Below are 26,326 nucleotides of genomic sequence, written 5' to 3'. Positions count from 1 at the left end.
CCTGGTCTGGGGCATCAGTCTCCTGGGACTTGGCAAATGTAGATTTCAAGGTACCCTTTTTGTAGTTTCTAACGAAGGGGGGCTTGGAAAAGGCTGAAGAGGGGTCTGCCGTGTTTAAGGACCACAGACCTAAGTAAGACTGGGGAGATGGCTCCGCCAGCAAAGTGCCTACCATACAAATGTGAAGTCCTGAGTTCCATCCTCATCACCCACGTCAAAAGCTGAGCTTGGTGACATGTGCCTGTCACCCCAGCACAGAGGAGGCACCCTGGGGCTGGCTGGCCAAGTCAGCCTAGCAAACTCAGAGAGCTGCCAGTTCAGTGAGAGACCCTGCCTCAAAAAGATAAGGTGGAGAGAGATTGAAAAAGACAGCTGATGTCGACACACACCCATACACATGCACGCACACACACACAGACACACACAGACACACCCACACACACACACACGCTGACAGGCTAGGGCAGCTGGATCCAGGAGCTCTGGGCTCCACTGGGAGACCGTGCTTCCGTGATAAGGTGGAGAGAGATTGAAAAAGACAGCTGATGTCGACACACACCCATACACATGCACGCACACACACACAGACACACACAGACACACACACACACACACACACACAGACACAGACACACACACACACACATACCAAAAGCCTACAGACCTGTAAACAGGTTCTTTCCTGTTTATTTTTAAGAATTTTAAGATATATTTTAAGTATTCATTTATTAGACTGATCGATCGACTGATTGATTGATTTTTCTTCTTGTTTGTTTTGGTTTGTATGGTTGGTTTGGGTTTTGGTTTTGATTTTTTGAGACAGGGTCTCTACATTCCCCTGACTGTTCTAGACTTCACTGATCTTGAACCCACAGAGATCCACCTGCCTCTGCCTCCCAAGTACTGGGATTAAAGGCGTGTGCTACCACGCCCAGCAAGATTTCTTTATTTTTATTCCATATGTATGAATATTTTGCCTGCATGCAGGTATGTATACAATGTGAATGCCTGGTGCCCATAGAGGCCAGAAAATGGCATTGAATGCCCTAGACTTGGAGTTACAGCTGGTTAAGCTAATATGTGGGTATTTGGAACTGAACCCAGATCCTTTGCAACAGCAACAAGTACTTTTAAGCACTCTCAAGCATCTCTCCAGCCTCCACTACACAAGCTGTCCTTTTAAAAACAATGAAATTAAAAGAGAATCAAAATAATAAATTTCATGTCTCAGTGAGAGACTATTTCAAAACCCAAAGTGGGTGACTGTTGAGAAGGAAGGATACCCAGGTTGAGAGGGAGAGAGACACAGAGACAGAGACAAGAGAACAAACTGGGCACAGTGTCAGGATCTGTAATCCCAGCACTGAGGAGGTAGGGGCAGGAGGATCAGGAGTCCAAGGTAACCTCAGCTAAAGAGCTAGCTCCAGGCCAGCCTGGACTACCTGAGATCTTGCCTTTAAGAAAAGGAGTAAAAATAGGATCATCTAAGGCTTATCCAGCTATCGAGCTCTTGTCTTTAGAAACGTCTTCCCATTAACCCTTAACAGCAACTCTTAGTTTGGTGATCATGCTGCTCCTCCAGCACAGAAACCTGAGAGTGACTGCCCGCAGCCCACACGGCGGGTGAGTAGTAGGGCCTAGAGCTGACGCCAGACAGCACATTCCCAGCCTTTCCTTGATGATTCCTTCACAAAACACGAAATCCATTCATCCAGGTTGTTAGTGGAAGACACCACCTGCCCACAGCAGTAAAGGAAACAGCCCAAGGCCCTGATTACGGCAATGGCAGTGGCCGGGGAAGCACTGATCAGTCAATAACCATCAGTCTCTGACGCGGAGCAGAGATCAGGTTCAATTTCAGCTCTGTTCAAACAGCCCACTGGGTAGTGACATGGAACCAGGACATCTTAGCTGCCTTGCTTATATGACTCAAATAAATGTCCAGCCTGAGGACAGCTCTCCGTGTAGGAGATGACAGATATCAGCAATCATTCTTCCAGTGGTCTCTTAAAAGATCATTCAGAACATAAGAGATTTGGGACTGGGGACATAGCTCAGCTGGTGAATTGCTCACCCTGTGAGCATGAGGCCTGGGTCTCTAGCCCCCCGTGTAGAAAGCCAGACATGATGATGGGCTATTCAATCCCAGCACTGAGAAAGCTGAGACAGGACAAACTCCTGGGGCTTACTGCCAGCCCCCCAAGCTCACAGTAATAAAAATAAGAAAAGTATTCTACAGGACAGACCCTGTAAAAAAGAAATAAGGTAAATAAATGGCTCCTGAGAAATGACACTTGAGACTGACCTCTGACCTCTACACACACACACACACACACACACACATGCAGCAACACATACACACACAAAAAGGTGTCTTTAAGTGAGTAAGAATGTTGGAGATTTATGGACGCTGGTTCCCTGATGGTCCTGATTGTATCCCTGCCTCCAGGGTGCCAAACCTACATGGACATCATCATTGTCCTGGACGGCTCCAACAGCATCTACCCGTGGGTGGAGGTCCAACACTTCCTCATCAATATCCTGAAAAAGTTCTACATTGGCCCTGGCCAGATCCAGGTGAGTGTCTCCAGGGCTCGCCTCTGCTGAGCAAGATCCCTGAAAACCCATGGCCTGAGTGACCCCACAGCACTGGGCAGCATCTTCCCATGAAAGGGTAGGAGCTGGTAAGCCCAGCCAGCCCTGGGACTTGCTGCCTCAGGAGCCCGTTTCTGGGGGGCGCACTGAGGATGCCTTCAGGGGTTGACTCCACATACAAAGATGACCAGCTACAGAGTCACAAGTCAGGAGAGGTGGGGAGGCATAGAAAGGGTGTGTAGAGAGGCTGGGGGACATCAGGCATGGGGGTGCTGGGGAGAATGAACTTGGAGTAGACTAGCTGCCAGCACATCTGGGAAACATCGGTGGATAAAGGCTACATTTATTTCCCAGTATTCTGGTTGGATGAGGACTAAGAGACAGAAGTGCCAAAGTAGCAGGTGTCAATTCTAAGAAATTCTTTCTATGCCAGAGGAGTAACCCGATATCCAGAAAGAATCCACGCCAAAATGCCAGGCATGGTGGTGTGTGTATAATCCCAGTGCCGGGAAGGCAGAGGCCAGGCAGTCTGGCCTAATTGGTGAGCCCCAAGTCAGTGAGATACCCTGTCTCAAAAGAGGTGGGTGAAAGTACTGAAGATGACACCTGAGAGTTTCCTCCAGCTTCCCCAATATCACACATGCAAACACATACATACACAGCCCACACACGTACACATACCTCACACACACACACACACACATACACACACACACCACATGCAAACACACATACACACCCGCATACAACACACACACATATACCAAACACACTGCACACACATACAAATACACACCCACACCCACATACAACACACTCAACACACACACAAAGGTTTTCTTAAGAAACCTTGTAGTTAATAGTGTTGGTAAAAGGGAGCCAAGTCCTACAGTGACAAGCCCCCTCCCACCAGAAGACGGTCTTTGATGCACTGGGGTAAGCAGCCAGCATTCAAAGGGTTCTTGGACCCAATAAACTTGGTGAGCCCATTCAACAGTAACACTATCACCAAGTCCCTGAAAGCAGTCTCTATAGCTTGGTGTTTATTTTGAAACTATTAATAGTGCCGAAACATTATCCACTTTGAAAATGTCAGACCTCTTCTCGACTCTTTGTTATAGAGTTTGGTCAACAGCCCTATGGTCCTGGTAAATTCTGATAAACCCATACACTTCTCCTGATAAATTCTGGGGAATGGGGACTTGGGTCGGGGTTGGAAGTGGGGCCTAGGGTGTAAGGGTGTATGTGCATGTGTTCATATACATATGTGCATATAAACATGCAAGTGTGTGTGTGCACATGCACGCGCATGGGTGTGTGTAAGCCAGAAGTTGATGCCAGGTGTCCATTTCTGAGGCTGGGTCTCTCATTGAATCTGTAGCTCACCTATTTGGCTGGGCTGACTAGCCAGAGAACTCCAGGGATCCACCAGTTTCTGCCTTGCAGATACCACCACACACAGCTTTTATTTTTTTTTTTATTTTTTATTTTTCTGGTTTTTTGAGACAGGGTTTCTCTGTGGTTTTGGAGCCTGTCCTGGAACTAGCTCTTGTAGACCAGGCTGGCTTCGAACTCACAGAGATCTGCTGCCTCTGCCTCCCAAGTGCTGGGATTAAAGGCATGCGCCACCACCGCCCGGCTCACACACAGCTTTTAAGGCACTGAGAATCTAAACTGTCCTTGCATGGCAAGCACTTTATCGACTGGAGCTCTCCCCAGACCCAGCTCCTGATGCTTTAGACTTCTAGTCTGTGTTCATTCTCCATCTTCTTAAGGAAGATGTTCAACCCGATGAGCCTTCCCTCTCATCACCAAGTCCCTTTCTCTCTGTGGCCCTGATTTGTTCTATCAAGCCATCCGTTCATCCCCAGAACAGCCTGTTTCCCTCGGGCTGTGGTTTCCTCTGGGAAGAGGAGAGGGACCCTCACAAATGGAAGTCTGAGCGTCATGGTTCTGCTACCCTCTGCTTTGGTTTGCAGGTTGGAATAGTTCAGTATGGAGAAGATGCAGTACATGAGTTCCACCTTAATGACTACAAATCTGTAAAGGACGTGGTGGAAGCCGCCAGCCACATTGAGCAGAGAGGAGGGACAGAGACCCGCACAGCATTTGGCATTGAATTTGCACGGTAAAAAAAAAAAAAAAAAAAAGTGTGTGTGTGTGTTTGTGTGTGTGTGTGTGCATATATATGTATGCAAATCTCAGATACTGTTTGGGCTACTCCCCCACCATTTGGTGCTTTCAAACAGCCAAGTTCTGATGGCGGGCTGGGCTTAGTTGCTTAGTTCTCTGTTGGGTCCTCTCACTTGGTTATGTTCTGGTGCCTGCTAGAATGGCTGTCACCCGAAAGTTCACCTAAGCTAAAAATACCAGTCGGCACATTCACGTTGCCATCAATAAGAGCACAAGGGGACTGGTGATCTAAGTCACCAACTGTGGCCATCCGGCTTGGTTTTCCAATATTCTCACAGTGGACTCTTGTCTTCTTGAAGGAGAGAATTTGATCAAGAGACATACATGGTTTAAACAAAAGTTTACTTAGCAAAGCAAAGCAAGCACCCCGAAGCAAGGCTGATGTGGACTAAGGAAAGCATTTACTTGAGGCTGTCTTACAGTTTCAGAGGTTTAGTCCATGGTCATCATGGCGGGGGAGCATGGTGGCATACAGACAGACATGGTGCTGGAGACATAGTTTAGAGTTCTACATCTGGATCCACAGCGCAGAAAGAGAGAGCCACTGGCTTGGGCTTTTGAAACCTCAATGCCCACACACAGTGCTGTGCTGTCTCTAACAAGGATAAACCTCCTAATCCTTTCAAACAGTGCCACTCCCTAGGCATACAAATATATGAACCTATGGGGGCCATTCTTATTCAAACCACCACAGATCAGATCTCCCTTTTAGGGTATCTCTTCCCATGAGTCTCATAGAAGGGGGACAGGTGTCAAAATCACAATGCAAGTGATATTGTAATGAGGACCCTGCAGTGGTACACATGTGCGGGTCAATGACCTGAACCTTAGTTTCTGCCTAACTGCAGCTTCAAGGATAGTTTACCATAAAGGGGTATTCTGACCCTCAGTGTAGACAGCTGCCTAAACCCAGCTGCAGTCTTCCTCAGTTACTCCAAAGCTAACTCCTTTGCCTACTTGGTCCTAATACCAGGGCATTGGGGAGTTCACAAGAGACCCAGCAGGAACTGGGAGACTGCCTATGATCTAACAAATGGGCCTCAGAACATGACTTTCAATACATTCCATTACCCAAGCAAGTTGCCAAAGGCCAGGTCCTACCCAAAGGTGTGATTCTGCCTCTTGATGGAGGGATGGCCAGGCCAAATGGAAGAAAGGCATTTGGAGAGGACGGTAGCATGCAGCCAACTTTAGAAAGTGTTCTGTCATAGTCTGTAGACTATGGAAAGATGAGGGTTTGGGGATGTAGCTCAGCTGGAGAGTACTTGCCTAGTGTGCATGAAGCCCTAAGTTCGATCCCCACTACATTAACTAGACTTGGTAGTGGAAGCCTGTAACACCAGGCTGGAGTTTGCCTAATATGGGTAAAGTCCCGGCTTCATTTCTGAGGACCACAGGAAAAAATGAGGGAAGAGGAAGAGCTGGAGGAAGGAAGGAGGAAGAAAGGGAGGAAGGGAGGGAGGAGGAAGGAATGAAGAAAGGAAGGAAAGAAGGTATAAGAAAAGCATGTTGGTTCTGAGCACAGAGTCTGTCTATATAGTGTGTGTCATTGGTGGCATATAAAGAACACGGTTAAATCTAACCCCTGAGGTGGTAAAGAGACTGATTCCTTACAACTCACTCCAGAACACACTCAATGTCTGTCACCTCAAGATGTCCACATTAGAGTTCACAAGCTTATTCTATTGATGTCACTGCTGAATGCCCTCTGTTTAGCCCCAATAAAGTCAGCCAAAATTAAAGGTTTTATGATCCAAGCCCTAGGCACCTGCATTGACAAGGTGAAAGTCTCTTTAGTTGAATATGTCTAAATTGAATAGGTCTAAATTGGAACATGATTTCACGTGGTCAGAAGATCACGACTTTTCCAACCCCATGACTCCTCTGGTGACGTCACCACTCAGTTCCTGTGCTTCTGTTTGTGAACACTTGCCCAGGCTCTGCCTAAGCAAGCAGTCCTCCACTCAAAGATGGCTCTCTATTCTTCCTCTCAAGCAACAGGCCACTTTGCTCTTTGGCCATCACTGAAATGACAACTGTGACGACAGGCCCTTCTGATGACAATGACAGAAGCCAGTGACCATGAGGAGCTGTCACTTCCCACTGTGAAGCTAAATGAATAGTGTGGGAACAAAGCTCACTGATTTGGGTTCATCTTGCAGCCAACCAGCCTCAAGTCCATGACATAGATGTGACTCACAGGACAACTTGAGCCACTCATAACTCATGATTGCTACTGAGGTTGCAATCTCCACCTCCAGTAAAGTTTGAATTCTAGCTTTGGAACCTGCCATGTTTAGGTCCCAAATTATAGCCAATACTATGATGATGAATGGATGGATGGGTTTGCAGATCTTAAGATGGAACCCATGGCCTCGTTTTTCTATACAAATGTTCTGCAACTGAGTTGTATTTCCAGTCTTAATTGTATTTCTTGATAAAAAAGGTCTTGCTACATAGTCCAGGCTAGCCTCAGGCCCCCAAGTAGCTACAGTTGAAGGTTTGTGCTACTACGTACTCACAAGCTTTATAAGGTGAACATTTTTCTCTCTTTACATGGTTGTCTACAATTCATTCTGTTGTGCCTTTAGTTTTGTTTTTTGTCTGTTTGCTTTTTTGCTGTGAAACTACTATCAGGCCAAGATCTAAGCCACAGGGTCAAGGGGTCACAAAGGTAGAGATTTGTGGTTCCTGGGCTTGGTGGTTCCCAGCCAGCACTGAGCTCTGACAGGCGTTAGTGCTAATCTTAACTCAAGTTCAAGAGGTATGACCTCCACCAGAGAGACCTGTCAATAGGGAGGCAGGGTAGATGCCAGAGAGTGACCTTGAGCGGAGCTGAGGGTGCTGACCCACCAAGGGAGTGCAAGAGGGCATCACGGGTTGAGTAGGCAGCTCTGAGGCTCAGCACATGCCCAGGGCTGGGCCCACACAAACACAGTACTATTAACAATCCTCCCTTTCTTATTCATCCTCAAGATCGCACATTAAAATTACAATTTTAAAAGTCCCATGGTCTTTACAAATTCAAACACAGTAAAATTCCTGTCTCTTTAAAATATCTAATCTCTTTTAAAAGTTCAACTCTTTCATCTGTAGGCTCCCTTAAATATCAAAATTAAATTAAATGTCTTCTTTAAGAGAGAAGAACCAGGACAACAACACAATTTGAACCAAGCAAAAACCAAACTCCAACAGTGTAAATAACTCAGTGTCCAGTTATCTGGGATTCACCCACGATCTTTGGACTCCGGCAAAGGGCTTGGGTCGCTTCTCCAGCTCTGCCCTCTGCAGCACAGTTTGTCTCCTGGGCTCCAGCTGGCCCAACTCTACTGCTGCTGCTGCTCTTGGTGGTCTTCCCATGGTACTGGCATCTTCAAAATGCTGGGCTCCCTAACTACAACTGGGATGCACTTAACCAATAGCCTCTCATGGGCTAGCTTCAGCTTCTCTGCATGACCCCTTCAGTCCTGGGTCTTCAGCTGCCACTGAGGCTGCACCATCACCACTGGCCTCTCCTGGCCTCTCACAGCGCCAAGCCCCAGCTGCTCTCCATAGCCCCTTTCTGCCTTCAAAACCAGTACCACCTGGGAGACGCTTACCCATGACCAAGTCCAGCCGCCAACACGAGATATAACCATAGCCACCTCAACAATGCTGGTCTCTTCTTCAGCACTGCTAATTTCTTAGCTCCAGCTAGCCAGCATCAGTTGTCCCAGAAATGTAAAGATTTTACATTTGTGTTTCTGGGATCTTGTTAATCACAAGATAATTCTTGCTAACCAGAACCACAAAAGCTTAATTCAAAATAACAAATGGTCCTGATACAGTCTTTAAACCTCCTCTGAACCGTCACAAGCCAGGCCTCCATCTTCTGCACTGCTCTCAACGTTCTTACCTTCCGAGCTCCCACAGGACATCCCACAAAGTTCTTAACACTCAACAGCTCTTCAGTCCAAAATTCCAAAATCCTTCCACAGTCCTCCCCTAAGCATGATCAGGTCTGTCACAGCAATACCCCCACTATGCTGGTACCAATTTCAGTCTTAGGGTTCCTAGGCTGTGACTAAACATCGTGACCAAAGAACAAGCTGAGGAGGAAAGAGTTTGTCTGACTTACACTTCTAGATCATAGTCCATCATTGGAGGAAGTCAGGACAGGAACTCAAGCAGAGCAGGAACCTGGAGGCAGGAACTGCTGCAGAGGCCATGGAGGGGAGCTTGCTTCCCCTGGCTTGCTCAGTCTGCTTTCTTCCAGCTGGAGCTTACGGAGGCCTTCCCTCGACTGAGGCTCCTTCCTCTCTGACGACTCTAGCTTGTGTCAAGTTGACACACAAAACCAACAGTATAGCTAGATGCTCAGCAGGCAAAGTGGCCTGCTGTACAAGTATGAGAACTCGAATTCAGGTCCCCAAAACTCATACAAATGCCAGGTGGACCTGGGGGCCTCCCTGTAATCCCAGTGGGAGGGGTTCCTAGTACAAGCTGGCTAGCTAGACATGCATATCCAAGAGACCCAGCTGACCAACTGGTGCAAGAGCATTGTGATGCAGACCTTGAGCTGCTGGGGTGCCCACAGTTGCAGCTTCCATGGCTGCCCCCTAGAGGACATCAGGCTGCCCTGTTCCCACATCCCTCTTCTGACCAATCCCTGCATCTGGTTCCAGTTCAGAGGCTTTCCAGAAGGGTGGAAGGAAAGGGGCCAAGAAGGTGATGATTGTCATCACGGATGGGGAATCCCATGACAGCCCAGACCTGGAGAAGGTGATCCGGCAAAGCGAGAAGGACAATGTGACCAGATACGCAGTGGCCGTAAGTTCTACCCCAAGGAGGGGGTGGGGAGCAGTTGGTTACTCTCAGAGGCACTACCCTCAAACCCCCAGGGATTCCCAGGAGCTGCCTCCCTAGCAAGGGCACAACAAGCTGTATCCTCCTCTGAAGAACAATTGGAGTGTGCGAGAGGCCCTGGGTTCCATTCCCAGCAATGTTTAAAACCAGATGTGGTGGTGCCCACCTGCAATCCCAGCACTAGAGAAGCAAGGCAGGAAGAGCAGAAATTCAAGGTTACCCTTGTCTGTAGGACAAGTTTTCATCCAGTCAGCTGGGGCTACTTTTATTTCTAAGTTGACTCTTAACACTGTATGTGTGTACGCAGACATGTGTAGGTTTCCACAGACGTGTGTGGGATTCCATTTTTCTTCTTTTTCCAGGGAGTTTAAAGAAAAAAAAGGACCCCCAGTCCTCCCAGATTCCAAAACCCCAGCTAGTCTCAAGGATCTTATCTGGTACCCCCAAAGAGTACCTGTTTTCAAATGCCAGTGGTACCTTGAGAAAGGCTCAAGCTATAGCCTGCCTCCAGGTCCTTGGGGTCTGGGTTTGTGGGTGTGTGGAGAAGTCAGTACTATGTCCTGGTTTGTCGTCCCTGCCCCTGTTCTCTGGCAGGTCTTGGGCTACTACAACCGCAGGGGGATCAATCCAGAAACTTTTCTAAATGAAATCAAATACATCGCGAGCGACCCCGATGACAAGCACTTCTTCAACGTCACAGATGAGGCGGCCCTGAAGGACATTGTCGATGCCCTCGGGGACAGGATCTTCAGCTTGGAAGGTGACCGACTCATGGTCTTACACCTCTGCCCAAAGACTATAATATCCCAAAACAGGGTGATGATGAGGCAGCACAGGCATCACCTCAGGACCCGCTCAGAAAAGAGCCCCAGTTCCCATGATGCCCCAGGACACAGGACCCTGAACTAACCGGTGATGCACAGAGCTAACATCTTCTCGCTGTTGTTTTAGGCACCAACAAGAATGAAACCTCTTTTGGACTGGAGATGTCACAGACGGGCTTTTCCTCGCATGTGGTAGAGGTACAGGACCCTCCTCCTCCTCCCTCCTCCTCCCTCCTCCCTCTCTCTTTCCTTACTCATCCAGGTCTGTCTGCCGCTCCACCTTTTATGGCTCTCCCATGTTTTTTCAGTGTCTCTTTGTCTCCTAGAATTTTCTAAAGCCTGGAATGGGGAAGTTAAGGTCTTCAACTTATTTCTAGTGTCTTCTGCCTGCTTCAGAAGCCAGCTCACTATACATGTTACACACACACACACACACACACACACACAGAGAGAGAGAGAGAGAGAGAGAGAGAGAGAGAGAGAGAGAGGCAAGAAGCAGAGTGGGGGTGGGAGTGGGTACCTCCCAGGGCCTAATGTCTCATTCAGTCCATAGAAACCCACGCAATCAGGTCAAATAACAAAACCAAACAGCAAGTACCTGATAACATCAGAGTCTGAGGTGACCCGTGCCAGCTCGGCCAGGGCATGTACCCATGTCGGGAAGGTGTCTATAGCTCCCAGCTCCATCAGGAGGCTGCAAAACCCATCTCTGTTCAGACTCTGCATTGGACTGCAACAGCCCCAGGTGTGCCTTGCCCATGAAGGACAGGCTGCAGGTGTCACTAACAACACACGGTGTCAGGGGCCATGTTCACCTGAGGCTTAACCTAAGGGACCCTGGGCCCTCACAGAGGAGCAAAGTCAGTGTTTTAGGAAACATTTTATAAACTGTCACGTCCTGGGGGCTCCATGTAGGAAGCATGTCAGCCCCGAGAGTATTCAGTACATGCTCCTCCTCCAGGTATGTGTGCTTCAGACAACAGGTGTCTTGGTTGTGCGTGTGTGTGTGTGTGTGTGTGTGAGTGTGTGTGTGTGTGTGTGTGTGTACACTCTGTGTTCAGGAAAGGTCTGCAGGCCCATAATGATTACACATCCCTCTGTCGTCTCCCCACATCCTCCGAACCCTTCTGGGCAGGGCAAGATTCCTGGTTCCCATCCTGCAGATAAAGAACGGATTCATGAGGTCAGGCAAGCTGGGGCTAAAGTGACGTGAGCAAGGACTGCGTGAGCTCTTCCCTCTGCAGTCGGCAGCTGCTCCGAGAGGGGCTCCCAGGAGCTCTGAGTAAGAGATCCCTGACTAGAGAGAGCTGCTCATGCATGCCAAGCAGCAGGCAGATGTTTGGAAATGCGGCGTGTGCACAGATTTTTGCCAGGCCCCATCTGTACAGTATCAAGTCCACTGAAATGATACAGCAAGATACGAGCATGGATTTCCCACCATCCCAGCAGCCCAGGCCAGGTGCACAGCCCTGTAAACTTTCCCCAGGGGTCCCTGCACCTCATTTCATGCTCAAAAGAGCCCTGTGAGGTCTGCAAGTGGTGACAGTCATCCTGATTTAGGTGGCTGGGCCCACTGGTCTTTTAAGTGCCTTCTTATGGCTGGGATTCAGGAGGTGCAGAGATGGAGCTGGGCCACCAGGAGGCAGGAGCTTACATTTACATGAGGTCAGGCAGCCAATCCCTGCTCAGTACTATCCCTGCTGTACTGTCTCTGGGGACAAGGCAAGAATGAGGATCTGATTTTAAATACCCAGCATGGCTGCCTACACCCATAATCCCAGCATTGCAAGAAAGAGATGGGTAGACCATAAGAGCTCACTGGCCAGCATTCCTAGCCACCTGATAGGCTTCCAGTTCAGTGAGAGACCGCTGTCTCAAGGCAGAAATGTCAGCAGTGACAGAGGAAGACATCTGATATTCCGCTCTGGCCTCCAAAGGCACAGGCATTGGCATGGGCATGCCCTCCTGGGTACTCACACGCATGCACCCGCCACACAGAAAGGGCAACGCGGTGGGGGGGGGGGACGACACAGCAAGAAGATACAACTTCATGAAGAGCAGGGAGCATTGATTAAGATGTAGCTGAAATACCAAAAGGAATCAGCAATGAGCCTTGCCACCCAAAATCAGCTCACAAACTGCCAAAACAGCATGGACAGCAGGATGCGGAGAGCAATAGCTGCCTCCCAGGAAACTAAGCCTAGAGCTCCAAGGCCCCCAGAGAACTCCTCCATGGGAGGAAGAACACTCTGCCACCACCCTGAACTGAGATGGCCAAGGATATGGCCAGGTGTCGTGGCAGTGGGGGGGAGGGGGGCAACCCACGACTGTCCCTGCAGTGAAGGCCACCCAGGTAGAGATACCCTGGGGCTGTGTCATGGAAGCTCAGTGGCCCCATAAATATAGGGTGGCCTGAAGGCCATAAATCAGGGAATCCAGACAGGCCCATGAGGAAACACTGGATGCCAGATGCCAGTCTTTCCCAGATGATTCACGCCATTTCCCAGCTGGGTCACACGCCTGGCTTCCCCCACCAAAGTTCTGGCCTTTTCCCCAGGATATTCTAGATTTTTTTCCCCCCAGATTTCGGATGTCTGGGGCCCTCAGCTGGGAAGACTGTGACCTGGGAGATTTGTTTTGATGGCCTTCATGAACACAATTCCTAGTACGCCTGTCCCCAACAAATCCATTTTGGGGACCGAAGGTCTATCTGTGGCCAAGATACAATGGCATAGGTGAAATGAGAACTCACCTTGCCCCTCGCTCCTGAGGTCCAGGGCAGTTCTCAAACCCTGCACAGGGAGGATGGAAAAGGCCCTCCCAGCAGGGCCAGGCACCTGGGTACAGCCAGCCTTTCTCAGAACACCAGAGGTCCCCGCTGTCAGCAAGGCCACAATACCTCTTCAAAACCCTCTCCAGACTTCAAGAAGCCTAGCATGCAGTCACAAACTTGGACTCAGCAAACAGACATAAAGAAAGGGTGGCCCACCTTCTGGAGGGGCTCAGGTAGAAAACCGGAAGCAGGAGCCATGTGGGGCTTGGGAAAGTCAGTGGGGGCTTTTCTTGCTGCCCCATCTACCCTCTGGCCAAAGACCCAGCCCCGCCCAGACTTGCTGTGCGACTTTGGGACCGCTTCTGCCTCTCTTCGAACCCCAAGTGCAGATAAGGAGTCTGCCCCCTCCCAGGGCCCCTGTGGGCTCCCACGGGAGAGGATTGGATGAGAAAGTGCCCCACCAAGAAGGAGCATACTCCAAAATCGAGGAATGTTGGCAGTGACCATGGACAACAGGAATTTGGGTTCCGGACCTCAGTCTTGGCCCAGCCCACTGTCAGTGCTTCCAGCTGAGTGGAGAGGGAGCTAATTAGAACATTGGACTTTGAACATGACAGAGCACCAGGCACTCCCCAAGACAGCTTATTTATAGTTGCAACAACATTCCATAGGGGAAGTTCTCCCTCCAGAGAACTGGCCTTTTCAATTGTTGGATAAGATCAACTTGCCTCTTTAAAATAGCAGGAGATCTTTGAACCCAGCCAGAACCAGCCAGCTGGGCTCATGGAGGGCTGAGGTGGGGGATGAGGGGTGAAGGTGCTGTGACCTTACCTGCCGAAACTGTAAAAGGCCAAAGCTGCTGCTGGCAGAGTGCTTGGCTAGCACAGGTCAGACCCTGTGTTCTAGCCTAGCACACGCGCACACACATACACACAATGAGTAAGGATCACATACAGCCTAGGCTAGCCTCAAAATCACTATGTAGGCAAGGTACTTCCACCACCCGAGTGCTGGGATTATAGGCGTACACCCATCATGCCCAGTTTATATGGTGTGGAGAATGGAACCCAGGGCTTTGCCCATGCCTGGCAACCACTCTACCACTGAGCCACATCCCAGGTACATTTGAAGCCAGGAAGCAACTCCAGGTTTCTATGGTTTTTTTTCTGTTTATTTTGAGGAGGAGTCCACCACTAGCCTGCTGCTCACCAAATAGGCCGGGTTGGCTGGCCAGCAAGCGGGGCCACGTGCCTGTCCAGCACTGAGTCTATGGCACATGCTGCCAAGCTCAGCTGCTTTTCCCATGAGTCCTAAGGACTGAACGCAGGTCACTGTACTTGCAAAGCAATCACTTCACTGACTGAGACATCTTCCCAGCCCCTATTTGCAAAAGAAAATTAAAGCCCAAAGCTAAGATACAGAGTAGCCACCCCTCCCCTGAATCTGAGGGGTGGGGCTACTAGCCTCACCTCCTCCTTCCTGTACTGCTATCCAGGTACCATTCCTCCTTCTTCAGGGCTTGCTGTTTGCCTTCCTATGCCCAGTCATGTGGTTTGTTCACACTAGGGGTGGGGAGGGTCCAGGGACCCAGTTCTCAAGAAATGACACCTCCTGCCTTCATACCCAGGCACAGCGGCATGCACTTGTCCTGCAGTAGTGGGCAGGGCATGGGACACCCTCCAAGTCAGTGAAGAAACAAGCTCCACGGCCCTGGCTTGTCTGCCCAACCTGTCTCATCCATTCTGCTTCCGCTCTACAAGTCGCTGTTCCTAGAAAGCAAAGCTGCCTTCTCCCTGACTGGGGCCTTTGCTCAGTCGCTCCCAAGGCAGGCTTGAAAGGACTTGAAGGAGTGTTGGGCTGGGTAGGTAACAAGGAAGCTGAGTGGTTTTAAAAGTCCAAGGAAATGTGGAAGGTTTGTCCTGGGTTCAGAGTTTATTTCTAGAATGTTCCTTTATCTGTTTTTAAAGTCACACCCTTGAGATCAGCTTGACCAATTTTGTGCTAAGGATGAGACAGGGCACCATGGTCTTTGAGGCTTGATTATAAGTCAAGAGCCCCAGTTGGAAGCTATGTTTCTAAGGAACCATCCCAGCAAAGGTACCCCCAGATGACTATGGTGCATTAGAGTTTGCAAGACCTGGGTGAGTTCAGCAAGAGGTCGCTAGAAACAGGGTCTGATGCTACATTCTTCCCTGGTGCTAGGATGGAATCCTGCTGGGAGCCGTGGGAGCCTACGACTGGAACGGGGCGGTGCTGAAGGAGACAAGTGCGGGCAAGGTGATTCCCTACCGGGAGTCCTACCTTAAGGAGTTCCCAGAGGAGCTGAAGAACCATGCCGCATACCTAGGTGAGGCCCATGGGAGGGTGGCTGGTGACAGAGGGTAAGGAGGGCCCCAGATTGAGAAGCCCATCTGTACCTGTTGGCAATTCTAGCTACAAGGCTGGTTTCTCCCTAGCTACATCCCACACCCCATGCCAGTGTCTGACCATATAGAATAAATGACAGCAAGTTCCCCATAGTATAAGTAGGCTCCCATGGAAGCTTCTAAACTTTCGGTCAGTTGCCAGGGTCCTTAAAGCTTTAGATCTGGACTGGAGCTACGTCACACTGGGCCTGCCTCCCCTAGGACAAAGTGCAAGTCCTGTCAACAGCCATTCTCCTTTTTATTAAATAATTCTGTTTGGTTTGGGGGCTGGGGATCAAGCGTTTTCCATTAATCCACACGCTCAAGGGAAACAGGACTCACTATTCCTCTTCAGGCCTGGTTGCTCCCCATACCAAAACCCGGCAAGCTGTACTGAGCACACAGCATCAGAGACCAGTCTGTTTCTTCCTCTGGCAGGCTACACAGTGACATCGGTCGTGTCCTCCAAGCAGGGGCGGGTGTATGTGGCCGGAGCCCCCAGGTTCAACCACACGGGCAAGGTCATTCTGTTCACCATGCACAACAACCGCAGCCTCACCATCCACCAGGCTCTTCGGGGCGAGCAGGTAACGGAGAACAGGGGGCAGGCTCTGGGCAAGGGTGAGGGTCTGACCTAGGCAGAGTGAGTAAAATGGCTCCTCCCTCTCAACAAGAAGGTCCCACGCCCACAAGTATCCCCCTGTGTTTGGGGTACAGGTCCAGTTCTCTCTGACTGAAGGTGCCTGCAAAAACAGTTACCCACTAAACAGCCACAGAACCTGCACTGTCCCCTCCCCTCAAAGTCCAGTTGGCTCCTAATGAGAGCCTGGGGCAGCTTCTTCCCTCTGTCTTATGGACCTCTTGCCTCTTGCCGGGTGGCCTCTGCTGCTACCCTGCCTGGTGTGCTCAGGAGTAGCCGCTCCAAGGCAGCATCAGTGTCTAGCTACCTGGCCTGGGCGTCTTCTAGCCCTGGGATATTCTGAAAGGACAGCCACACTCCTTGAGCTGTCTTGTTATTTTTAAGTATTTTCCGACCCACAAACCTCTCCGCCGACGCAATAATCCCAATCAGACCAAATCAGTCTGAATTAGAAGATGACCAGGTTTAATGGCTGCCAGTGCTCCTGGGTGGCCCCCCGGGAAAACATGGAGCAGGAGAAGGAGAACCTGAATAACCTCCCGAGAGGGAAAAGAGGAGACCATGTGTTCATTTTCCCGGGGGGGGGGCGCGTTTAAATAGCCCGTGGGAGTGGTCTCGACCCTTCCTGGGGAGGAGGTCACTGGTGGGCTTTCTCAGAAATGGAGTTTGGACTGAGGCAACTCCCAAGGGAGGGAGCAGAAATGAATTTTTTTGCCCAACATTCTAAAAATGGATGCCAGGGGGCTGGGGTGAAGCCCCCAACTAAACAATCCAGACTCTTTGTTTAAAGGGGTGCAGGGAGCTGAGATGACGCTTCCGACCAGTTATATCATTCCCCGCCCCCACACACACAACAAGACCCACAGGGACAGCAGCTTCTTCCTTTTTCCTGGCAGTAAAGCTCACTGCTAATGCCACTGTTCCTCTTGGTTGTCTCATGCTGACAACCAGACTGTGTGACAGGCTGTGTCAGGTGGTTAGGACGCCGATTAGAAAGCTCTGGTGAGCAAGCACTGGTGGCAGGAACGAAATGAATCACGGCAGCAGCCAAGGAAGCTATACAGCTTCTCCAGGATCGTACAGCAGGTTCCTGACCAGGTCATGCTAAGAACTCAGGCTCTTGCATGACGTCACCTCTTGACTCCCAACAGCTCTACCTAGACCAGGCCTTGACATCTCCTGACTGACAGCATCCTCTGGTACCCTGGACCCCAGCTAAACCCCACCCAGGCCCTGGCCTGCCTTCTCTCATTACTTGGAGCCTGAGAAGAGCCCGATTCTATAGCTTCTCCTGCCCTGTGTCACCAGGACACACGCCTCTCCTATCAACCTGAGCGCAGGCTACAGAGGGTCACAATTCTCTGACTCCTCTTCTAGGCCAATGGTGCACTGGTATGCACCTCATGTTCAGACTGGCAAACTCTGCCCCATCCCACTCCACCCCACACCAGCCCTCTCTCCACCCCGCCCCACCATGGTCCATCCCACTCCACCAGCTCCACCTGCTCCAGCCCGCACCAGCCCACTCCACCCACCCCCTACCCCCACGATTCCGCCCACTCAAGGCTAGCACCTGCAGGAAGGGAAAGGCTAGACCATAACTCAAGACTCTTTCCTGATCGGCTCCACCTCCAGCATCAAAATAAGAAACTGTAGAGCTGAAGACAGATCACTGTGACCCCCACAGCTGAAACCACAGATTTAGTTGACTTTTCCTGTCTGCTTTAGATATAATTGCTTTATGTTGACACCTCTCTTCCTTCCCTACCCGGCTCAGGCTCTTGTCTTTTTCTTCTGTCTGTATATTTATCTTCCTTCTTAAAGGCTTTTTTGTTTTGTTTTGAGACATGGTCTAATGTAGCCCAGGATGACCTTAAACTCACTATACTGCGGAGGATTGCCTTGAATTCTTAATCCTCCTGCCTCCACCTCCCATGTTAGGATTATAGGCAAGCAGCACCACCTCTGGTTTATGTGGTGCTGAGGCTCAGCCCCAGGGCTGCAGCATCCTAGGCAAGCACTCTACTGACTGAGCCACATCCCTAGCCCATGTAAAGTCTTTAGAACAGGCTACTGAACCAAGCATGATGGTGCACTCCTTTAGTCCAACACTTGGGAGGCTGAGGCAGGCAGATCTCTGTGAGTTCAAGACCAGCCTGGTCTACATAGCAAGTTCCAGGACAGCCAAGGCTATATGGTTTTATGCCTGGAGGTCATGGCAGAAGGAACATTAGGCTTCCTGTGTCAGAGTGGCTTAGCCCAGCAATCACCAGGCTTCTGACCCTGGCCAGGCAACTGGACTCTTCTTGGTTTCAAGTAACCCATGCAAAATGTAAAAAAAAGGGGGGGGGGGCAGGCTGAGGTGTAAGCTCAGCGGCAGAGCTCTTGCCTGGCATGTACCAGGGCCTGGGTTTAACACTGCCTCCTAACAGTGTGGTGCACCCACAAGCTAACCCAAGGTTTTAGTGTCTTGTTTGGGGCCCTACCACAGGCAGGATCTGTTCCCTCTTCTAAGCATTTACTGAGCCCATCCTGTGTGCCAGGCATGACCCCCAAGCCTACAAGGGCCTACCCTCAAGAGGCTCCCAAGAAGGGAGCAGACCCTGGTGGGAGAAGGCACCCTTGTCACAGATGGTGGGGTTGAGAGGACAGAGACACCTTCTCAAAGGAAGTGAAGCCTGAGTGTCTTCAGGAGGCAGGAGATGGAGGAGACGATGTAAGGAAAAGGAAAACTTGTGAGAGGGAAGCGGGTCTCAGGAAAGGGAAATCACTGATGCACGGCAGGAAGGGGCAGGTGGAGGAGGCTCAATGTTGGGAGCCAGGGGCAGCAGAGCAGAGACTGGGAAGGGAGGCAGATCCTACAGGGTCATGCTAAAGAACGTAGGCTTTATCCCAAACACCAGGCTGTATATGGCCAGGGGTTAGAGGCCAGGTGGCCATCACAAGGGTGAGGTGGGAACCAAGCATGGAGGAGGAGCAGTCAGGCAACAACAAGATGCTGGCCAATACCAGGCTGCATGTGGTAGAGATGGAAGTAGAGACAGGGGGTTCCTCAGTCTCTAATGGAAGGTGAATGGTGCCCCGGCTCATGTGGGGATCACTACACTCAGTGAAGGACAGAGATAAAGAGAGAGTGAGCCCTCGGACAGGCAAGTGTCAGTCACCATCGACAGTGGGAATTCCAGGGTGCTCCATGACACTTGGAAATGAACTATTGTGGCTTGATTAAACCACTAAAGGACATAGCTCACTTTGAATCAGCAGCAATCAAGTCACAAAGAACCAACCCGTCATGGTTGGCTATTGCACTCATGAGTTCACAGCAGCTAAGGTTACCTGCACAAGCCTAGATCGGGGAGGAGCTCATGAGGCCCCACCCCTAACTGATGACCTATTAGCAATTGATAGCTGCGGAATGAAGGAGAGTCCGTTCCTTAGGGGTGTGGCCACTAGTACACACGTGGGCAGTGCTAAGTGGCTTTGGTCTGTTGTTTTTTAAAGGGAGAAGAAATAATGTTGAGAGAAGATGACTAAGGGGGACCTGGGGGAAGTTGGAGGGGCAAACTGGGGAGTGGATAGAACTGGGTTTTATTATATACATGTCTGAAAATTCTCAAAGAATAAATGTTTTTAAATGGGGCCTTTATGAGGAAAAAAAATGTCCTGAAGAAAGGTTCTGGATACATTGCTATATCTAATAATCAGGAGAGATGAAGAGCAGTCTTGTTGTGATGAGAAAAGCTTCTTTATATATAAGAACTGGTAATGTAAAGACCATAGAACAGAGTGGGGGAAATACAAAAAAACACTCACGCTGGCTGTGTCTCAGTGTTGAGACTGTGGGTAACTCATTTTTGTCTTTAAAATTTTTATGTAGTTTCTTTTTTTGCCATTATGTTATTTTGATTTTTGTCATTATAATATATCACAGTCCCGAGGAATAAATAACCATAGTTAAAGTTAAGTAATAGAAATCCAGGAGGGTGGGAAAGAGCTGCCAACTGAGATAGGGAAAGAAACAAGGATACCCTGAAAGCAGGTAAGTCTGCCCAGGGGAGAGGATGAGAGGATGGGCATGAGAAGGGAGGGCCTGCCAGGACCCCAAACATTCCAGGTCAAAAGATGACCCAGGTTCCTGGCCAGCTTGGGACCCAGCTTGATCTTTCTCCCATCCATGTGCCGCAGATAGGCTCCTACTTTGGGAGTGAGATCACCTCAGTGGACATCAATGGCGACAGAGTGACCGATGTCTTGCTGGTGGGCGCCCCCATGTACTTCAGCGAGGGCCGAGAGCGAGGCAAGGTGTATGTCTACAATCTGAGACAGGTACTGTGGCCAGGAGGGGCCAGGCAGCTCTGCAGGGCGTCAGAGTCCTCCACTGACTTGGTCAACCTTGAGGGAACCCAGGTTCCCAGGAGGCTGGCTACTGCCTGCAGGAGCCAGCGGGGAAGGACAGGAGCCTCTCTGCCCTGGGCTCCTGTCACTGGGAGGGGTCGTGAGAATGGGATGAAGAGAAGTCGTTTGGTGCAGGCAAAGGGAGCCGAGATCCCAGAGCCTCTGCCCAGTTCCCTGAGCCTCTTCCCGGCCTTGATTTTGCAGAACCGGTTTGTTTATAATGGCACTCTGAAGGATTCCCACAGCTACCAGAATGCCCGGTTTGGGTCCTGCATTGCCTCCGTTCAAGACCTCAACCAAGACTCCTACAACGATGTGGTGGTGGGGGCCCCTCTAGAGGACAGCCACAGAGGGGCCATCTACATCTTCCATGGCTTCCAAAGCAGCATCCTGAAGAAGCCCATACAGGTGGGGGTTTGGGGAGACTAGGTAGAGCAGAGAATGGGCAATGTGGGCTGCACCCATGTATTCCTGCGGCCCAGTTTCCGTGCATGCCCTCTTGCAGGAAGGATCCTGTCTGTCCTAGCTGTGCCTACCTCTAGTGGAGGGATTGACATGGGCACAGTGATGTTGACAACGTCCCCCATCCTATCCCCATATACACCTTTACCCTCTCGACATCAGACCAGAAAAAATCCCAGGCACCAAATATCACTGCCCCAACTGGAACCCTGTGACTGGAACACTTCCGGCTGGGTTCCATTTTCACTACAAACAGACCCAGCCCAGCTCAAATCTGACCTTCTTCAGCCTCAAAGTCATCAGAACTTTGCTCACTCTTTTTTTCCTTTTAAAAAGAATTGTTTTTGATTTCATGTACATGGCTGTTTTTGCCTGCACGTATGTGTTTACAGTGCCCAAAAAGGTCAGAAGAGAGCACTGGATCCCCTGGAACTAGAGTTACAGACCATCATGAGCTGTCATTTGGGTGCTAGGAACAAAATCCAGGTCCTCTGCAAGGGTAGCCAGAGTTGGTTTTTTAATATTAATTTATTTTGTGTATGAGTGGTACCTGCAGATATGTATGTATACCACATGCATGCCTGGTGCCCATGGAGGTCAGAAGAATATGTTTGACTCCCTGGAACTGGAGTTAGAGATGGCCGTGAACCAACACATGGGTGCTGGCAATCAACCTAGATCCTTTGTAAGAGCAACAAGTACTCTTAACCACTAGGTCAGCTCTCCAAACCCCATTTTTACTTTTCTTTCTCTCTTTTTCTTTTTCCTTTTCCTTTTTTCTTTTCTTTTTTTTTTTTAAAGGTTGACCTTTGTGGCCCTGGCTGACCTCAAACTCACAGAGATTCACCTACCTCTGCCTCTCAGGCTGGTGTTGAAGGCGTGTGCTACTACTCTGGCCCACCCATTCTATTCATAATTTCACATATGTGTACCATGCATACTGACCGTTCTCACCTCCCTACAAAACCTCTATTCATCTCCCTGCGACACACACACACACACACACACACACACACACACACACACACACAATCTCACTCGTACGTATCTATTCATTTTGTTTTGGGAACCTCAGCGAAGACTTACCAGCACCATCTGTGTGACCATGGGAGCTATATGCTGGAACCTGATGGTTCAATAACAGGAACACAACAAAAAAATAATGAGTCCTTCTTTCCCAGAATCTATCAATAGATAATGGATCAGGGGTAACTGGTAGGGCTCCCGTGAGCCCCTCCCCTTTCCCTGACTGACTGTTGATTGAACCCAGCGCACATAACTACAGTTGTGGGTTAATGATCTAAACAGTTGCATTGAGTCTAGAGAATCTGCCTACATAATTTATTAGTAAGACAGTCAAATAAATACGGCAAAGTAGAAATGCCAGTGGATTTGTTATCTTCCAGGTAATTACACTGACATTCACCAAGTACTTTATCTTTTGTGGTGCTCAGGATCAAACTTAGGGCCTTGCACCTTCCAGCTGAGCACTCCACCACTGAGTTACACCTTCAGTCCTTGAGTTTTTGAGGCAAGGCCTTGCTATATATAGAGAGAGCCCATGCTGGTCTTGAATTTCTAAGCCTATTTCCACCTCTCAAGTACTGAGATTGTAAGTGTGAGCCACCAAACTTGTTAGGGAATATTTTGAGACATAAACAGTGACTTTAAAGGCGGGGGTTTCTCTGGTAAGGCAGCTGCCAGGTCTCAGAGCTCAGAATTGTCTGTTCCCCTAGAGCTAACCAGGGCTCACAGTACACACACCCTTTCTCTCTCCTCCCTGCAGAGAATCACAGCCTCAGAGCTGGCTCCTGGCCTGCAGCATTTCGGCTGCAGCATCCACGGACAACTGGACCTCAATGAGGATGGGCTTGTGGACCTAGCAGTGGGCGCCCTGGGCAACGCTGTGGTTTTGTGGTCAGTTCCTGTTTTCCCGAACTATAGGACTTCCCTGAGGGTTACCAGACTAGAGTGCTTCAAAAACCTACTTCTGGGTCCTCGCCTCTTGGTTTTAGCTACTGTCATCCAAATGACAGTAGCTAAACCTCAACCTCTCCCATCTCGTGTGATCTTGAAGTCCTGATATGTATTCCCAACAGAATTCTAGAACCTTTGGCCACTATCAGGTCCAAATTCTGTCCCTCACCCCAGAACTTTTCCTACACTCTGGCCCCGGCAGCATCTCTTCTGCTGCTGCCCCCCAGGTTACACAGAGGGAGCACTGAACCTCCTCTAGAAGGCATTTTCCTCCCCTCCAGCACAGAGTGGACGTGAAATATAGGGGTTTCTTTCTTCCAACACCCCTGACTTTATTTCCTCTGTCTCTGTCTCTCTGTCTCTCTGTCTCTGTCTCTCTGTCTCTCCGTGTGTGTGTGTGTGTGTGTGTGTGTGTGTGTGTGTGTGTGTGCTTCCACATCAGTGTTTTTAAAAAGCCCATTCATTCTCTCGTGTACTGATACTTTCAGAATGTAGCCATAGTTAGCCTGGAATTTTCTATGTAGACCAGGCTGGCCTCAAGCTCACAGAGATACACCTGTCTCTGCTGAGGTTAAAGGTATTATATCACCATGCCTGGCTGATTGGAGCTTTTTAAATATACATGGATGAGATCAATTTCATCATTTAGGGTTTTCTGCACTAACTTAAAATTTGAAGAAAAAAAAAGTCAGTCAACTTTCCGTCATCTTGACACTGACATCTGCAGCGTCTGGCTGTACTTCCTGTCTCTCCCCTCGCTTGTGCTCCAAGCACCAGCCACTCAGCCTCACTCCAGAGCCCATTAGATGTGCAGAGTCTGTGCCAACAGACAGCAGCAGATCTGGACTGCAGCAAGCTGTCTGCAGGAGGCAGTGGTGCATGCAGATTAGAACTTGAGAGACAGTCTTAAGACAAGCTCATGTCTCCAGTTAGTGTGACCCGGGATGCAGCCTTGGCGTGGGATTTCTTGTTGGTTGGTTGGGTTGTAGACTCACTGGGAAGTCAGGGATGACTTTGGATTTCTGAGCTTTCTGACTCTGTCTCACCACACCTTGTTTATGATGCTGGGAATCAAACCCAGAGCTTCATGCATGCTGGGCCAGCGCACTGCCAACTGAGCCACATCCTCTGCTCCTGACATGGGTTTTCTTTTCCTCCTCCCCCCACCCTTTCTTTTTTCTTTGCTTTGCTCCACTGTTCCTTCCTGAACTGGGCCAACAGGTTGTTCTTCAGTGACAAGTCCTGAGAGAGAGGACCAGGGAACCAGAAGGTGAGGGGACAGATAAGTCTGGGATCAGGAGGTCTTACACAGGCTTATGTCTTATGCCAAGCAAGCTTATTTAGAAGCATGGTATTTTATATACTATTTCCAGGGGAGAAATGGGGCGCTGTTAGCAGAAACCACCATACAATGGGATGCAGTCAGCAGGAATCTAATCAAGCAGTGTGGCCCCAAGGGAGCACAGGGACTGATAGCTCCAGTCTCTTAGGGGAAAAGCCAAGTTCCTAGTAACAGCAAATCTCCAGCCTCTGCCCCAGACTGCCCTTGCCAAGCCTGCTCCTGAGCCAGTACACGGAGCTAGGTTCCTTTTGTCATTTCGTAAGGGCCTCTGAGACAGCCTTGGATCGGTTCAGCTCACAATCCTTTCTTTCTCCTTTTTCATTTATATTTGATAAATGTTTTGTCTGTACGCCTGTGCACCATGTGCACGCTGGTGCCCACACAGGCCAGAAGCAGGAGTCAGATCCCCTGGGACTGTAGTTGCACGTGGTTGTGAGCTGCCACTTGTGTTGGTGCTGAGAACCAAACACGTGTCCTCTGAAAGTGCAGCCAGTCCTCTTGAGCCCTGAGCCATCTCCCCAGGCCCTCTCTCCCCAGTTGATTCAAATGTGTGTCAGGCTGGACATGCCAGATAGAGGGAAACCAGTAGTCCTCGACAAGATCAACCCGGAGGAAAAGGAGGATGGGCTGTCCTGGAGCCCTAAAACCACTGAGCCACCCGCCCTCTCTCTTTGGCCAATCAATCCCATAGCTTCCTCAGGTCTCTCTGCCCCTTCCACCACACCACACCCTCTAGGGGGTTTTACAGACTCCACATCTGGGTCTGTACCTCTGCCCCTGGGTCCCAGCGAGGCAGAACTCCAGCCCCATCCTAGCTGACCTGTCTGTCTTCTCCAGGGCCCGCCCCGTGGTGCAGATCAACGCCAGTCTCCACTTTGAGCCACCCAAGATCAACATTTTCCACAAGGACTGCAAGCGCAACGGCAGGGATGCCACCTGTCTGGCCGCCTTCCTCTGCTTCATGCCTGTCTTCCTGGCACCCCACTTCCAAACAGCAACCGTCGGTAAACCAGCCTCCTTGGGCCACCAGCCCAGCTCTGGTTTCTCTGTGGGCTTTGTGATTGTTCTGGTTCCCAGCCTGGGCCTTTCCCGAAATGGGTTCTTGGTACCAGGCCACACCCTGAGCACCTTCAATGCCTGCTAGATTCTCCTCTAAGGCTCTCCTTTCAAGGGAATCCTGGCAGGGCAAGAGTGGTATGGGCAGAACTGATGGGAAAGACCAGGGAGAGAAGAATGTCCCTTGGTTGTATTTTGAACCAGATGTGAAAGGCAGGCAGTATACTACAGAGAGGAGGCCAGGAGTCAGGCAGACTCGGGAAGCCAACCTGAAGCCAGCCTTGGGGAGCTAGGGACCAGGGGCTGGGTATGTGAGCCACAACTGCCACCCAGCAGGGCCATGGGCCTGGGAAGGGTCCTCTCCTTTTACCTCAGATTAGATTCAGGTACCTGCTTTCTGGACCCTGCAGCCCTGGAAGTGACAGATACAATGGAGACCACAGGTAGTGTCCCTTCCAGTGATGAGGACAAAACCAGACAAAGAAGAAAGGGGGAGATGATGACTCATCCAGGCCTGGTGGCTGGGTACTTTTCTTGCAAGTTCCATCTATGACAAGACAAAGGATACAGCCACTGTAGAGCTGCCTAGGGGACAGAAGACACTGTGTCAGTCCTCACTGTCAGATTTTTGTAGGCTAACAGGAGAAAGTTTGTTTGCCTCAAGCCACAGAATACAGACATGGGCCTAAGGAGCACCCCTAGCATAAGAAAGCCCTAGGAGGAGCTCCTAAAGACACAGAGCCATGCTGTGAGACAGGGTGTTAGAGGGAGGGGCTGAGGAGGTCATCGGTCAGCAGTGCTGAGCAACATTAGCCTGCC

General features: G+C 50.0%; 1 protein-coding gene across 1 annotated transcript in view; it reads left to right on the top strand.

The window, feature by feature from the left end:
• The window catches only part of Itga11 (integrin subunit alpha 11), a 102,186-nt gene that overhangs the window by 53,367 nt on the left and 22,493 nt on the right, over positions 1-26,326 (top strand). Inside the window, exons 6-16 of the mRNA XM_013346458.2 lie at positions 2,450-2,577; positions 4,575-4,723; positions 9,453-9,597; positions 10,228-10,393; positions 10,585-10,655; positions 15,433-15,577; positions 16,074-16,222; positions 20,461-20,601; positions 20,875-21,078; positions 22,919-23,049; positions 25,289-25,455. Coding sequence (XP_013201912.2) covers positions 2,450-2,577; positions 4,575-4,723; positions 9,453-9,597; positions 10,228-10,393; positions 10,585-10,655; positions 15,433-15,577; positions 16,074-16,222; positions 20,461-20,601; positions 20,875-21,078; positions 22,919-23,049; positions 25,289-25,455 — 1,596 coding nt within the window. The remainder of the gene's footprint in view (positions 1-2,449; positions 2,578-4,574; positions 4,724-9,452; positions 9,598-10,227; positions 10,394-10,584; positions 10,656-15,432; positions 15,578-16,073; positions 16,223-20,460; positions 20,602-20,874; positions 21,079-22,918; positions 23,050-25,288; positions 25,456-26,326) is intronic.

Source organism: Microtus ochrogaster, chromosome 5 (genome assembly GCF_000317375.1).
Source record: "Microtus ochrogaster isolate Prairie Vole_2 chromosome 5, MicOch1.0, whole genome shotgun sequence".
In the NCBI taxonomy this organism is placed as follows: domain Eukaryota; kingdom Metazoa; phylum Chordata; class Mammalia; order Rodentia; family Cricetidae; genus Microtus; species Microtus ochrogaster.
Note: the sequence above shows the minus strand (reverse complement) of the source record. Positions and strands in the feature narration are given on the sequence as shown.